Raw genomic sequence first — 16,679 nt, 5'->3', positions numbered from 1 at the left:
GGCTGGCGTGGCGTTGCCTGAATGCGCTCCGTGCCTGTGCTTGAAACGCTTTGCACCATTAGACTGAGCGCCCTAAATATGTTGGCTGAAAAATCTTTGAATCCCCTGAACCTGGCAAAATAAAAGTCCCAGACGCATTGTCAAGATCTCAAGCGTCTCCTATTGGACTATAGTAAGGAAGCTTCGCATTACCAGATGACCGTGTACTTTCTTTTGTTCTAGTACATTATCTACTAGCTAGCAAGTTTGACACTTTGACCTTTGAATTGTATGTCTGAATTTGTACAGGGTGGAACAGATTTCAGTTTTCTTACGGATAACAAATAAAGTAGTCAGCTCCTGCATTCCAAGATGGTCATCAACCATTCTGGTCAGCGAGAGCAAACATTTATTCACTGGTCGGTGAGTGCAGACAACAGGTGGAAGAGATCACGACTCCCGGAATTCCACAAATTGGACGCAAGAAAACAGCGACAGAGCGGAAGAGACTTTATACAAGAAGTATATCATACTAGAATTCAGAAGGTTCATGGTTCAGGTTAATGGACTTACAAACTGATCGACGGGACTGAAGCGTGGCTCCAACTGGGACTAGAGTTCTCCGCCGCCCCTCTAGTCCTTGGATTCTGAACTAATGCCTTTATTAGCCTCGGTCTTCCGGGTCCAACAGCAGTTAGAACTAATGGCAAAGATCAAAAACTATTTTTGTATTAGTGCTATGTATTTCTTTCCTTTCAGCTTTCCTCATGGATACAATTTTTCTAATCCATTTAATTTGTCTGAATACAACCAACATTCAATATCACCCCTTGTCCTCTTCTAATGGTATCGGTGGTTCGTTACGAGTACTACTTTTGTTGGAGTTTTAATTAAGCTAAGAACATTAAATATAATAATATATCAACTTATTTAATAACGTGTGAGAAAATTTAAGAAAAGCGAGAAGGAACCAATTTTATTTGGATGACACTACCTTGATATGGATACTCTTGACAGGTCATGAAATTAAATATTATACCGAGTCTATAAAACAACAATGTAAAATTATATATTATAGGCTTAGTTTCAAACACTTTTATTTTCTTTTTATTGATGTGGCTATCTTGGAAACAACAATTTGAAACCCTCTACTGAATAAGGGCGTTCAGATCGAATCCAATTATCCAAAACAAAAACATAAGGCCTCATTCGTCAACGGAATGGCTACTTCTCGGTACTTGAAAACTGAATCAAACGATGCGCACGAGAAACAAAAATACGTTATGCATAGGCTAAATTGAAGTAGTACATAATATGACAATACTATGACATTCACATTCGTAGGCAGACAAGGTCTATTCTATCTATGTATGTGGGTTAGAAACAATTTGTATAAGACAAACTAGTTTTACCCAACTCTAACATTTCCTAATTCAAGAAAATCATTTAAATATTATTAATCAATTTTATTTTATTTTCTAAAATAAAGAAGTCGTTTGCAACTAAAATTAGGCTTAAAAATGTTATTTGTCCCAATTCGGTAGCTCAGGCCTCAGGCCCAGCCTATACCATGATCATGATCATTTCGGGCCAGGTGGAATATGAACTGTATGTTTACCGTAATAGGACCTTTGCAAGTGAGATAATGCAGTTTGTGTACTTACATCGCCTGATTATGGTCCATGTGCGAGTCTGAGTGGTTCCTGTGCGAGTTGAGTGGCTCACGTGAAGTATGAGTAACCGGCCCAACTTTTATAGTACTCACGTTTATTGTTTCTTTTGTTTTATTTATTTTATTTACTTTTTCTTCTTCTTTCTTTTCATTTGCTTTCTGTAATCAAACTTTTATTTTCTTTTGTTTTATTTTTCTACTCTTTTTTTATTATTCTCTTTTCCCTTTTCGTCAATTCATTTTTTCTCATTTCTTATCTTCTTTTAACTTGGAGTACTAATTTCATTGTCCTTTTCTTTTTGTTTTATATTTTACTTTTGAGTAAATCCGTTTTGCTCCCCTTAACTTGCACTACTAGAGAATTGGTCATCGCAAACGGGCTATCACCGCCGGTTCAACACGAACCGGCGGTGATGAGGTATCACCGCCGGGTCCAGACCAAGTGGCCGTAGTGGCCGTTGGAACCGGCAGTGATGCTTCCTATCACCGCCCGTTTGTGGCATGAACCATTGGTGATGGCCTGCGAGCGCATCACCGCCGGCTTGTAACACGAACCGGCGGTGATATGAAACATCACCAACGGACGGTGATCTGTCTTCCTATCTCCTCAGATTTTTTTCGTGCGTCCTTATCCTATCTCCCCACCGATGCCCCTCAGAACCTTCTTCTCTTCTCATCCCCATCTCCAACCCCCTGCCCCCTTCTCCTTCCCGTCCCCGTCAGCGCGCGCAGCAGTGGAGGCGCGGGCAGCGGCAGCGGCGGCATGGGCTCGGCGGCGTGCGCAGCAGTGGAGGCACGGGTAGCAGCGGCGGCGGCGTGCGCTGCGGCCGCAGCAGCGGCGTGGGCTCAGCAGTGCGAGTAGCGGCTGTGGCGGCGTGGGCTGCGGGGGCGCGCAGCTGCCGGCGAGCGAGGGCGTGCAGCTGCCGGCGAGCGGGGGCGCTGCTCCCCTCACCCTCTCCTGCAGCGAGGGCCGCTACTGCGGTGGGGCTACGGCAAGTGGGGCTACGGCGGCTGCCGCGCGGGCTGCTACTGGCACCTGCGTGGATGCGTCTCCCTCCGTTCCTCCGGCCGGCGCGGCTTCCCCATCCGGGCGACGTTGTGGTTCACTGCTCTAACACAAGATGAGTGTGCAGCTAACAAATCTCAGTCAGTTTGTGTTATCATATTGATCTCTTTGACATTAGCCTGCTGAAAGAACAAAATAATCCTTTCAGTTTCAGATTGTGGTTTGTATGATTTTTTTTCTCTATAGATTAATTTGAGATGTGCATTGAAAACTAGGATGTTCTGTACCAATTGCTAAACTGAATTGGAGAACTGTTGTTTTCTGCACAGAAATGCAAATATCCTGGTGCTCTTTTGGGACAAGTGTTGTTTCTATGAAGAGAAATGCAAATATACTTCAAATACACTATATAGGTGTACTCATTTGCTACCTTGTGACGTTTTGGGACAGTCACTGCAGAAGCCTTTCTGCATGAGGCATTCAGTTCACTATGTTTTTTTTTTAATTTTTACTTCCTACCTTCAAATGCAGATGGATTTACTGAGAAAGGTTGGTGCAGCTAGAGAAGTTAATTGTTTTTTTATTGTTTGGACATTAAAATTTCATGATTATAGGGTGGAACCAAACATTAGCTAGCTTGATCAAATTATATGGTAGAATATGCCAGACATGCATGTTTAATGTAGAATAAGCTATATATTTTCCTGGTGAATGGCAGAAACTGAAAACATGTCTATTGTCTGCTTCTTTCAGATGTTTATGTCTATATTATTTCTTTCAAATCAAGAACTGTACTAATTCATATCCCATTCCATGTCAACTTCAGCAAGTACTGATACTAGGATTTGTGTGGAATATAATTGGCTAATAAAATGTGATGAGTCAGATTTATCCATTCACCTTTAACTTATGTTTGGGTCTTTGTAATCAGCAGGGTCACTTACTGATAGTAGGAGCAGGAGCAGCACAAGGTAGCAACTGATCAGCTCCTCAAAGGCCAAGGTGTCACATGTACATTTGTATCTAAATCATTTTATGATTAATGCCATATTTGTGCAATTTCATTGGTAATCGCCACTAAAAAGGTTGGATCTAATAAAGGCTGGTTTATTATATGTGAAGCTCTAGCCGAAATGCGGAGTGCTTTGTCGGTTAATCTGCTGGTGTACGGCTTCTGAGGAGGTGAAGATGCTGCATCAGAGATGCTTGCTGACAAGGTGCACACAAAAGTCTTTTTTGCAAGTACTGATACTAGGATCTGTGTGGAATGCATGAACTTAGTAGTCACATAGATTTGATTGTCATTTAAAAACATCCATTTGTAGCCTATAAAATAGATTTGTGCTTTGTAAAACATCCATCTCGATGTATGAGCTCATAAAGGTTGAATTCTGCTGCTATAATTATATATTATATATGTTGTACAAATGATGCAATATTATTATATGAAAATATTTTTTTTGATGGGAAAAAGGTCTTCACCGCCGGTTCGTGTCTTCAACCGGCGGTGTTGATGTCTCCATCACCAACGGTTTCAGATACGAACCGGCGGTGATGGGTGCACATCACCAACGATTGTAGAACCGGCAGTGATGGCCTCGCTATCACCAACGACTTAAATCCAACGGTACCCAAAACCGTTGGTGATATACTTTTAGAACTGGCGGTGATAGGGGTGGCTGTAGTAGTGTTGTGACCGAGTTTGCTCTAACTCAAAAACCAGATAAATGTGACCTCTAACTCTAAAAAAACTAAAACAATTTCAAGTGGTTTATGAAGCGCTTTCTGCTGTTGTGGCATGTGGGACACACCTGATAGTATGCCAACATTTCCCCTCACTCATTTACATATGATCCCCACGTATCCTCAACTACCTCTTTTCTTCCGCCTCTCTTTTCTACCATGCCCCCACATGTCATCACCTACCTCTTTTCTTTGTATACTAGTTTGATCATCTTGTGTGCATGTTTTGTTCGTCTCTAGGAACAATTTGTTCGTAAAGTGAACATGTATGTTCTCAACGAAGAAATATTTGTTCGTGTGTGAAACTATTTTGTTCACTTTTTGTAAACTAATTTATTCATGATGTTAATTATTTCTTCTAGCTAGAAAAACATGTTAGCATATAGTAACAATTTATTCGCTTTCACATGTGGAGATATTTTGTCAGCTTTTTAACTAATTTATTCGCGATGCATGCTAAATTATTTGTTCATTCGTAGACGAAATTGTTCATCAAAATTCACGATATTCGACCATTGTTCATGATAGTCAAAATGTTACAGCTCGATAAAAATCTTGCAATACAAATATTAATAAAAAATTTATCCAAGGTGGGATGTTGTTTTCAATGTCTTGTTATAGGAAGTGTAATGATGTAATTTAAATTTTATTTATTATTTTAAACTCACTTACAAATGGTATGATGTCACTAAATTTGTATTGTATGTGTCCATGCACCGAGGAAGCGAAAGTGAAGGAACGGCTGCACTCAGAAAATATATTAATAATTAAACAATGGCAAGTGGGGTGTGGATCCAAAGAATGGGCCGGTCAAGTGCTCTGATGCCTCGCAGGCGGTGCGTTTCAGGCGATAAAAGCTGCGGATAAGCGGTATTTTTATCGAAAGCGTGATATATAACCGCTCCCGAAATATCTTAGGTGCCCAGGTGTTCCATTTTGATGTTTTTATAATTACATGTGCTATAGAATTTGAACTATTGGAGTTCAAAAAAACATTTATTATTTTGACTACAGTTCAATAACCATTTAGGATTTTGTGAGGATGAAAAGAATATTAGATGGGATCAAACTCCACCAGTCTTGTAGAATTACCCACATGGTTTTTAATAATATAACATTAGGTCTAGAAAAATTATTACAAATTAAATTCACCAGACTGAACAAGACAACAGTTGTCTTTGCTAGATCCTATTTGACTTATTTTTTGAGAAACACACTACAAATGCAAACGCACGCAAACTCATCCTGATGAATACACGAACACAACTCTATTCTATGAGCACCTCTGAGAGATTGAGCCAACAAATCTTTGATATTGATGAAGTCACCACTGGTACCTCGTAATTAATGAGCTCCAAGAAAATGAGAGCACCAGTGTTGAGTCGAGGATTTGAATCCTGGTAGGTAGGATCCACCAAACTAAAGCTGCGCTACGCTCAGTTCACTTCTATTTGACTTATTACAACCACATGAATTCAGATTGAACCAAACAAATGCATTTTTACAGTCTGGCCAAAAAATAAAAATAAGAAACATAGCAAGAGGAGAGCAGAGGCACGCAGAAACAGCAAACATGCGCTTCGTTTGGTTTTGTAGCGCGCTAGTGAATAGTGGCACTTTGACCGTTAATTACGGTGTCAAATAAAGTCAGTTTACAAAACCAACTCCAGAACCCCGCGCTAGTGACCCTGAAGAATCTAATGAGGCCTTTGACGTGCGATTATAGGATGGTTACTGTAGCATCACTGTAGTAAATCATTAATTAATTACCATCATTAGATTCGTCGCGAAAAATTACACCCATTTCTAAAAAGATTTTACAAATAAATTTTATTTAGCACACCATGCATACGAGATTCTTTTGTAGCGCTAGCCAGCGCTCATGGTGCGCCACCTGTTATCCAAAGGCGTCCATCTCCTCCCCACACGCGCACCACAGCAGCAGCCAGCGAGGCCAAACCCGGGCTTGAGCCTGCCAGTTGCGCCATCAGCCGCAGCCCAACTGGTGCCGTGCCGTCTCCTCTCCTCTCCCCCGTCTCATCCCCAGACCCACCCCAGCAATGCCCTCCCCCTCCTCCTCCCCTCCCACATGACCTACGCCGCGCCGCGCAGCCATCCTCGGTTTGGTCACGGGAGCGCCGCCACGCACACCACTTCACGCGGTTCTCCCCCTCCCTCCTCTTCGTAGATTGGAATCGGCGGGCCGGATGACGATGGCGGGTTCTTGCGCCGCGGCGCCCGTTGCCGGCCTTCCCTCGTTGAGGACGCCGCCGCCAACGAACCTGAGACTTGGCGGCTTCTTGCACTGTTCCTCGGCCCCGCGGAGCCCCAGCGGCGCCCTGCTGGGATGGACTCAAGGGGCCAAGAAGCAGACAACGACGCCGCTGGCAGTGGCGCGGCTAAACCGGGTACTTGCTTCCTGTGAATAAACTTGATTTGGTGTGTGCTCTGTGTGATCTCATGGCTTGGAGTGGAATTTCACCTCCGAAGATAACTTTTTTCTTCATTCCTGTTAAACCTTTGTTCATTGCATTGCTGCTGTGATGACAATTTGTGATGTTTAGTGTAACTTTACCTCCAAAGTTCAACAGAGAAATGACAGTCTAGATGGTCTCAATCTGAGTGTGTATTAAATTTGGTTGCTATCATAATCCTGGTGCCAAAGAATTAAGCTGTTATTCTGGCTACACAAATCAGTATAAAATGTGCATGTTAATCATACGCGATATGTAAGTATACCGATTTTTTAATCACACCATAATTGCAATGGGCTCTCAAAAATATACTGCAGAAGGTAAAAGTTGGTCAAAATTACATATTTTAACAGTCGACTTTAACAACCAATCCTGTTTGTGTTGCTGATGCTTAGATCATGTGCATAAAGTTTGTTCAGTGTCACTCACACCTTCCTTCATCTGAGCTATTGTCGTGTCAATCCAAACTTTGCGGTTGGGATAAAGGTGCAGATTAAGTTATGGTTGCCTCAGAATAGACGATAGACGATAAAGATATGCACCACTCATAAAGTTAACCATCTTTTGCAGATAAATGTTGTTGGCTATTATCATTACATGTCAAAAGTGTTTGCATATCTTTTCCTTAGTATACCCTCAAACGGTGAACTATGCAACCCAAATGCTTAACTTCGAGATCCCTTTAAATACTTAATATTCCAGTGAATTGGATTCGTCCTAACCTTGTCATTTATTCTGTATCCAATGCTTGGGGTTCTTGCCACTTTTATTGCTCTCTTTTATTCAAAGTTTCTGCTGTGTGTCTTCGGAAAGTTGGGTTTTGGCATGGTTATACAAATCTGCTCACTGAATTTAGGTTGTGGACTTGTGGCCTAAATGCCTGTGATCTCTTGCGGTATAGCTACCTGATTTTGACGAGTCAGCACGGGTGCAAACTGAAATTGTAGAACTGGAAATTTTATTTCTGGATGCTGTAATATATTTGGTTTTCACTAATGATTTACTGCCAGGGGCTGTTTTTATTGTGCTCGTATAGTTGCTCTGCGGATACATGCGAAGAGATGGGCATGGAGGTGATATGAGGAGTCAAGGAAGAGATGATGCTATTATGTTTGGGCCAGATGATGATGGTGTGAAGATTCCTACTCAGACAGAGACTCTCGTCAAGGGTACTGCAATGGTTGCTGAACCAGAATACAAACCGATCCCTGATCTAGATTACCTACAGGTAAACTTTTCTTCTCATTTTACATTGTGTTTTGCTTTTTTTGTTCAGTTTACAAGTTAACTTTAGTTGTTATTAAGCTTTGAAAATTAGTTTCGTACAATCAGAATTTCAATCATGAATGCTACTTTGCATATATGGCCTTTATGAATTGATTTGTCCTGCAAACTGGCCTCATTTAATTGGTGGTCATGCAGGAGCTGTTGGCTATTCAGCAGCAAGGACCTCGTGCAATAGGTTTCTTTGGAACTCGCAACATGGGGTTCATGCATCAACAGCTTATTGAGATCCTGAGCTATGCTATGGTCATAACAGTATGTCCCTTATTTATGTGCCGTTGTCATTCATATGATCTCCTGATTTATGTGCTGTTGTCAATCGTATGATTAGTAATATTTGTCCCTTATTTATGTGCCAATAGCATTGTTAGTAATATTTGTTAAAATTGCAGAAAAATCACATATTCACATCTGGGGCTTCCGGAACTAATGCAGCTGTTATTAGGGGCGCTTTAAGAGCTGAAAAGCCAGAGTTGCTTACTGTAATTTTACCTCAAAGTCTAAAGAAGCAGCCTCCTGAAAGCCAAGAACTGTTGTCTAAAGTAAGACTTCCTGTTATTTCTATCCTGAATTGGACATTTGCTAGTCAAAATTAGTTCCAGACCTGTTAGTATAGGTTGTGATTGGTTGCTTGGTTTAGACCAAGCCTGGATAGAAACTAAGCCAGGCTAGGACAATGCAATCTAGTTGTGTTTGGTTACATGGGTTAGCTAAGCCTGCATTAGAAAGAACTTGTTTGGTTGCTTGGTTTGTTTTGGGTACACTCACCTTATTTTTACTAAGGTGAGTTTAAGACATCACTTCTTGTCAGGATAGTTGGATTGCTCAGCTGTGTCCAAATCTTAAAATTAAGAAAAAAAATGAGGATACAAAAAAAGCAGTTGACAAAACAACAGGTATGTAATTGATATTCTAGTAACTTCTGATGGGTGAGAGAGACATTTTGTCAAACTGGTGGCGTGCATATGGCAATGGACATCGTTCGCAATCAAATTAATATTGACCGTGAGCTTCCTATTTCAAGCAAATCCATCTACCGCACAAGGATGTCCATCAGTTCTTTTGGATTGGCAAATCAAATCACATTTAGACGCACACATAGGAAAAAAAAGAGCTTCAGCATTCAATGGTGTTGGCCACCAGCCCGCGACGACGTTGTGGTCCCTGCGCAAGCCAGGCAGTGACGCACAAGACATGGTCAGCGCCACTATGCTCCGGTTCCTGATGATAAAGGCGACAGCCACATCCTTGCCGCCGGCAACGCTGCGGCCAGATGCCTAACGCTGAGACATGGCTCCGAGGCAATGATGGGTGATGGCGTGGAAGAAGCGGGGAGGAGACCAGGAATGTGCAGCATCGGAGCGCGGCCTCGTCAATGGCAGTTCACAGTTTAGCGTTGTCAGCTGAGCCACACACCAGGGGAAGGTGTAGCAAAGCTGTGGCAACACTGAGAGCGAGAGACAGGAGGTGACGCGATCCACTAGTTGAAGCACGCGCGCTCTAGCCAGCCTGCATTGGTGGCTGTATTGGCTGGAAACACAGCAAAATTGTGTTTTCGGTAAGCCAGGCTGGAGGCCCCATTTTGCACGGCGCGGGCCAGGCTGAGTACGCTGCGTAGGGAACCAAACACTGCTAGGCTGCATTACATAAGCATGGCTAGGGGGTTGGCCACCCTACCAATCACAACCATAGAGCGCTACACGTACCAATATACCTTTTGTTTTATTTTATTTTTTATTGGCATTTAGTGATTTTGTATTGATAGACTGCTCATCACAGAAATTTCAGCATATCGACACAAAGTTATGGGAAATTTCTTGTCAAAATTAGTTCCAGACCTGTTAGTATAGAGCCCTATGCACGCCAATATACCTTTTCTTCTATATATTAGTATTGACATTTAGTGATTTGTTTTGATGTCGTTCATCACAGTATTTTCAGCATATTGACATAAAGTTTTGGGAAATTTCTTAGTGCTCCACAAAAGGGGAAAAAGATGTACCCATGCTTTGTGTGACTCATGTTTGCAATCATATGATGTTCAAAGTGATGCGGTCATGATGATGCTGGTTGTATAAAAAATGCAGGAGCTTCCTTCTGTTTTTCTATCAATGAACTGATGATTGATGATACTTGTTTTACAGTAACTAGCAAATATGCCCATACGTTGCTATGAGAAGAAATATAAATATATTGATTAGCGTATAAAAATGTATATATCATACGCCATATGTACTTTATAATAACATAGTACGCGTCGGTTGAGGACTTCAGTGATTTTCTATTTTACTTGCCAAGTGCTAATTCTAAATGGTTTCGGACCCTTAACTCAACATACGGTCACTCGGATTCCGATTAGAACTCCGATTGACGGACCTAGGAATCATTGCTTGCTTTAGTAATAGTAGAGAAATACTACATCCGTCCCCAAAAAATAAGTTATTCTAGGATTCAGAATTTGTCCCATAAAACAAGTCATTTTTACCCCATTTAAAATGGGTGTGTGCATGCAGAAATCAATTATTGTTAAATATGGCTAATAAATACTCCCTCCAGACCCTTTTATTAGGCGTGAGCATAGTCACAGGATTCGGGGTCGATGCCTCGTCCCACGACCCGGGAACGCCGTTCCGATTCGAGGGTCGGGGTCAAAGAGGGTCAGTGTCCCATTCAAGATTGGATCGTGTCCCGGTTTGAGAGGGGTCGCAGCCCCATTACTAACAGATTTAATTGGAATAAGAAGGTTAAGGGTGTAGTTTTTGTTAGATAATGAGCCGAGTACGTGTACTATGGTCTAAATGTACTCTTTTTATATATTTCTTATATGCTTGTGCAAATTAGTTTCTTCATTAGTAGCACATATATAGTTTTTGTCTTTTTAAAGACGCATCGACCCGAAAATATCGACCCGGATGAATCAGGGTCACGTTCCACATAATAATTTATCGTTCCACAGAGGTATACCCCCTTCGTACCACAATTTTATAAAGTGACGACCCTTGACCCTCGACCCCGTTCCTCGACCCGGTCGACCCAGGAACTTTGTGACTATGGGCGTGAGGAGCCTCAGCCCAGTTACCAAGAGGCCAACCAAAAGATTTAATTGCTGGCCCTTTGCACTCTCCTGACCCTTTCCCGATGCACTTCGATTTCTTGTGCGAAAGTACCCATGGGTCCCTCACATGTTATTGGCCAGCATGGCGTCATTGTCTACTCTTTGGCCATGCAAAACTGCCTTGTACTCTCTCCAAGCTAGTTAATTCACGCCTCGGCACTGCATGCATCTTATATATTGGTCTTTCTGAAAAACCATAATACGCCTAATACAAGGGTCCGGAGGGAGTAGGGGCAAGCAAGGTCATTTTACCTCCTTGTTCATCTATCATAGAATTTCTAGAATGACTATTTTTTGGGGACGGAGGGAATACCGTATTATCGCCTCTGAGTTAGGTCTTACAACCATTTTTTTTATCATGATGATCTCCCCTGATCATACATGTAAACATTCTTGAGGAGAACATTGTGCTTCTTTTTTGTTATTTAAAGAGAATAGTGTATGGTTGTCTGTATACACTATAGAGTATTACAAAGATAAAGAGTTGACTGGATTCATCCTTCACCTAGAGAGCGTTCTATTTATTTTTCACTGCAAACTTCTGAACTAATTCTTCTGTTACCACTAACCTTCAGTTTGTTGTATGACAGTATCCTTATCAAGTTGATCGTAAATATGCTTATCAATTTGTATTTTTCTTTTGGATCCTTGGGCTGTTTTGTTGCTATCCTTATCAAGTCGATCATAAATATGCTTAAAATTCAATGTGATCGCTTGGTTAGAAATGTCTCACCATATGGCATATGAATTGTTCAGAAAACATCAGCATTATCCTACAATCTGGGATTCTGGCGCTAGCTGGATTATTATGCAATAGGCATCCACTGTCATATGCGTCAATTCCAATAGCATTCCTCAGGAGTTAAATAGCATCCTGCTGATGTTCTATTTCCATATGATAAATTTGAAATGGTTCAGTAACGTTTTGTAAACTTTGTAGGTACAAAACTTGATTGAGAAGCCACAGTATGACCATTTACCACTGATTGAGGCTAGCAGGTCAGTCAGCTACCTTTTTCAAATTGCTTGTATTTTTCCTATGCTGTATATTTTCATCACCAATGGTGTCATATACATATTCGGTTCATGCCCTCATTAGTGTATCATTTATTTCCAGCACTTTTCAGAGATTGCATGGAATAGGTACCATGCTTTACAAAACATACATCACTTTGTTTAACTCATTGATTGTCACTTAGATGGTTTGGGTACTATCCATAACCGCATAATGATAATACCAAACCAACACTATGTTTTATAGATTTTGCATGAGTACCTGCTGCCTCATTTACTGAACAATTACGTGAATAAATGACACTGAATCAAAGCAGGCATTGGACAGGTTGATGACATGAATTATAGCTCTAGATTGGGGTCTGTCCACGGGGTATGCATATATAGTTCCAGTTGAGTCAATTCTTGATACTACACTATCACTGTGACTGGTCATAATTTTTTGGGGTTTATCTGTTGTATTCTAGAAGACAAGCATCTGTGATTTTGCCTGTTTGTCGGAGTCTAACTATCTTCTACATGGACTGAAAGACAAGTCATGTTTTCTTTAAATCAGTAATGGCAACTCTTCTAATCTTCAGGTTATGCAACATGGACATCATCTCGAAGGTCCAACAGGTGATCTGCTTCGCGTTCCATGACAGCAAGCTGCTGATGGAGACATGCCAGGAGGCCAAGAACCTTCGGAAGATCGTGACGCTTTTCTACTTGGATTAGCTCCTGATCAGGGGGTCTTCTCTCTTTTTTTTGTCCGTGGGGTAGGCTGGCGGTAGTGGAAGAAAAGGCAAGCTGAACGGTTTAGGTAGTTTCGAAATATGGGATAGGTGGTGCGATGACCTTCCATTGGAGAAGGAAGTCATTTTTGTTTCGCCAATTATTTTGATTCTTGTCACAAATAAGCAGATTATCTTGTCGATATGCCTAGTTCGTCAGTGAAAGGGAATAAGATTATAAGTTAAAGTTTATTGTTGCTCATCTCAGGTTTATAATTTGTTTATGCCCAAGTTTCGTCATCTCTTCCCTGCCTGTTTGCCTGTTTTCCTTTGATGAGATATTCTCAGCTTGATGACTATCTTCTTTTAGGAAGTAGTATTATCATGATTATCTTTGAAATAAACATTTTAGCGTCCACTAATAATAAACTTAGTTGTTGGCCATGCGAACTCTAAGAGCATAGCTAAATCTTACTCTCCATATTTTTATTTAGCTATCTATTTAGCCAAACTTCTCCATACTTGAGTACACTGCAAACAAACTAGCCAAAATTTGACGCCGACTCCTCCCCTCGCCAGTCAGAAGCGCCGCCCTCCCCTACTTCTGCACCCGCTGCACCTATGAGCGGCTCCGATGGAGCCGCGGCCGCCTCCTCGGACCAGCGCTCGGTCCACTCCGACACGCCGCTGCTACAGCACCTATCGGTGCCGGCCGAGGGACGTCAGGAAGCGAGGCAATGGTGGCGGCAGGGGCAAGCCCGCGGCGCGGTCCCCGCCGGCGTCGAGGCGGCACCTGTCGTCATCCTCCTCGTGGGGCTGCGCGCGGCGGCCTAGGAGCACGCCCGCACCGTACAGCTGGTCGCCCTCCTCCTCGACGGACAACGAGGTCGCCCCGTTCAGCAGCAGCGATGGCGAGGCGGCGAGGAGGCCGAGACGAGGCACACGGCAGGACGAGTGTGCGCAGGAGGGGCCAGCACCATTCGGAAATACGAAAAAGAGCGCTCGGCAATTTTGCCGAGGGAAGGATATCCAAACGATGCGGAGACTGTTTAATTATGTTTTTCGCACTGTTTTGCTATATTTGTCGACACAATTTATTTTATGGAGGTTTTTGAAGTTGCTCTTAATTTGGTTTAATTCTTGCATCTTAACGTAATGTGTATAGCTGTCCCGTTGCCACGGTCGCTACTCCGTTCCGAGTCCTTCCGGGACGCCGGTAGTGCCAGAGGGCCAGCATTAAGGCCCCAAGGCTCAGCGTCTAGAAATGGTTATAGTTTTGGTCTCTGATGGGCTTCTTCGTCGTCGAGTTCACCTGGAAAAGCCCAGGTAAAGTGCGTGACCATAGGCCCTTTTTCCATTACAGCCGAACGAGTAGCAGCAGCAACAATAATAGTATCACCCCCTAAAAAAAGCAACAATAATATCAGATTTCTCAGCGAAAAACAACAATATCAGTGAAATTCGTTAAACATGGTTCCTCTTGAAAAGAACATTGCTCACAGAAGATTCCATTAGTCTGGCTAGCGTCGTTTAATTCGTTTGTTAGTTGGAATTCCCAGGATTCCTAGTCTTAAAGAAGGACGCACTCCACGCATTAAATTCTAGAAAGCCCTCGTGGTTGATGTGGTTGCGCTAATTTCCCTGGGTGGCGGGGGCGTATGCCATGTGTCCAGGTGGTCCCAACGAACCCCCAACCGCTGCCCATGTGCTGTCCAACAGGTGGACCACCACCCGTAAACGCATCTCCGTCTCCGCTCTGGCGCTGCCTCGCTCGGGCTTGCTTGCTTTAGCCTCTAAGCAGCCTCGGTCTCAAGCTTTTCATCTCCCTCTGCCGGGGGACACACACACATGCTGTGCACAACACAAATTCCATATCAGATCATATCAATCTGCTCGGATTCTCAGCAGGGCATGCCAAAGCCCCACACACACACCTCGCAGACGCAGCGTCCGGAATCTGTAGTCCTAGACAGGGCAGATGGCCAAGCATAAATCTACTGGCAGAGTCAGAGTTGGCACGCAGAATCAATCTATGCAGATTGCTGATTGCATATAGGAGTAGGACTTACGCCAAGCATAAATCTAGTTTTCTTCGGCGAAACAAGCATAAATCTACAATGAAACCGTACAAAGAGAATACACAAGAATAACAATACCATAAATAAATCCATAATAATAATAATACTCTCAGAGCCGGTGAGCACTAGGTACACAAACGCACACAATAAATAATAGGAATCGACTCACACCAACCACGCTAATCAAATCCACCGATCGAAAACCTCAGGAAATCCCCAAACGAAAAAACCCTCGGATCCATCCGCCCGGCGGACCACCAAAGCACAATGCCTCTCCCCACCACGACACTGCCACCACCGCTAACAGCACTGCTACTACCACTAAGAAACTCTCACTCGCTACCACTGTACTACTAGATCTGACGAAGACACGCACGCGGACGGCGCGGGGAGGGCCGCCGCCGGCTCAGTGGCGGAGGACGGCGGCGAGGAGCGCGGCGAGGCAGCACACGGAAAGGGGCGCCGAGAGGGCGCCCGCGCCGGAGGCCGGGGCGGGGGCCGGCGCATCGGCGGCCGAGGCCGTGGTGGCCAGCGCGGCCACGGCCACGGCCACGAAGGCGGCGATCACGGCGGCGGCGGCGGAGAGGCGGGCCATCGCTGCTGCTGGAGGGCGGGGAGGATCGACCGTACGACGGGGTGGCGGCGCCGGCGCTAGGTTTTGGGGAGGCGGCGAGGAGGAATGGGGTTGGGAAGGCGAGGGGGCTGGGATTTATAGGGGAACAGGGGGATTGGGGTAGTTAACAGTCTGGCCTGAACTGTCGCGCAGGGCGGTTAGATTATTAATCCCGGGTTTTGTGGGGTTTAAGAGGCGGTTGAGGGATATTCCACGGTGATTAGGGCCTGATAATTGCGTCGGGGCCCATGGTGACAGCGGGTAGGATGCGTGAGCTGGGGTTGAGGTGGCCAGCAAGGTTTGGTGCCGGAAAAGGATGGACGGTGACTCGGGACCACAAGGCCACGATTACGAGGTAGCGACGCCCGAAGCGTTTCTCTGACGAGTTCCTCTCCCTCTTCCGGTAAAATTGATGTGACAAAACATCTAACAAAAATTACGCATGCTAAGGCTATCTCCAACAAAAAAAACCCAAAATCAAGACATATTTCATGTTTTAGATACCGCTACAGTACATGAGTCACCCACCCAAAATCCCCTTTCTCCAATAGAGGATGCATTTCTTCTCTTCTTCCCCCGCCGCCCACTCCTCGCTGCAACTGCTCCCCGCCGCGCAGCATACGCAGAGGTCCTGCTTTCCCTCTTCGCCCTGCTCCTCGGCGGCTGCCCCCCGCTCCCCGCCGGCGAGCCGCCTGGCTACACCTCACCGCGCCCCGAGACGAACCTCGCCGCGCCAGTGGCTCCCCGTCGAGGTCCCGCTGGCCGTGCCCCGCCGAGCTCCGCTCGTCTCCCTCCCCGCGCTCTCTGCATGCGCCACCCGCCTCTCTCCCCGCCGACGAGCTTGGCGGAGAAGGAGCCGTCGCGACCGAGCTCGCCGGGGAAGACGGCGTGGGGCAGATCTAGCCCGATCTAGCGCGTGGGGGAGCGCTGGCACCGCCGCCAAGCAGGCGAGCGCCGGCCAGCTCGCCGGGGAAGAAGACCCGAGCTC

The 16,679-nt window shown here is 44.4% G+C and overlaps 1 protein-coding gene and 1 long non-coding RNA gene across 3 annotated transcripts; both read left to right on the top strand.

Annotated features, from left to right (window-relative positions):
* Positions 1-3,216: 3,216 nt before the first annotated feature.
* Positions 3,217-3,963, top strand: LOC120672860. Its single transcript, XR_005674363.1, has 2 exons — positions 3,217-3,659; positions 3,780-3,963. It is a non-coding gene; the product is annotated as an uncharacterized LOC120672860 (long non-coding RNA).
* A 2,428-nt stretch (positions 3,964-6,391) lies between these two features.
* On the top strand, positions 6,392-13,291 carry LOC120673175. 2 transcript variants are annotated; one of them, XM_039953899.1, is made up of 6 exons: positions 6,392-6,808; positions 7,911-8,102; positions 8,297-8,413; positions 8,551-8,700; positions 12,214-12,272; positions 12,869-13,291. In XM_039953899.1, the coding sequence occupies exons 1-6, from the start codon at positions 6,608-6,610 to the stop codon at positions 13,002-13,004; spliced, it is 855 nt and encodes a 284-aa protein (XP_039809833.1). In that variant the 5' UTR covers positions 6,392-6,607; the 3' UTR covers positions 13,005-13,291. The 2 variants fall into 2 exon arrangements, with proteins under 2 accessions (XP_039809833.1, XP_039809834.1); XM_039953900.1 differs by having other exon boundaries at positions 6,430-6,808; positions 7,885-8,102.
* Positions 13,292-16,679: the final 3,388 nt, after the last annotated feature.

The sequence above is a fragment of the Panicum virgatum genome, chromosome 5N (genome assembly GCF_016808335.1).
Source record: "Panicum virgatum strain AP13 chromosome 5N, P.virgatum_v5, whole genome shotgun sequence".
In the NCBI taxonomy this organism is placed as follows: Eukaryota; Viridiplantae; Streptophyta; class Magnoliopsida; order Poales; family Poaceae; genus Panicum; species Panicum virgatum.
This window is presented reverse-complemented; position numbering and strand designations above follow the sequence as displayed.

What these genes read in the sequence shown, in the direction of transcription:
- LOC120673175 (XM_039953899.1), top strand. Translation starts at nt 6,608, where the DNA reads ATGACGATGGCGGGTTCTTGCGCCGCGGCGCCCGTTGCCGGCCTTCCC. An exon ending in CTGATCTAGATTACCTACAG is followed by an intron (nt 8,103 to 8,296) that starts GTAAACTTTTCT and finishes GTGGTCATGCAG; the next exon opens with GAGCTGTTGGCTATTCAGCA. An exon ending in GCCAAGAACTGTTGTCTAAA is followed by an intron (nt 8,701 to 12,213) that starts GTAAGACTTCCT and finishes TAAACTTTGTAG; the next exon opens with GTACAAAACTTGATTGAGAA.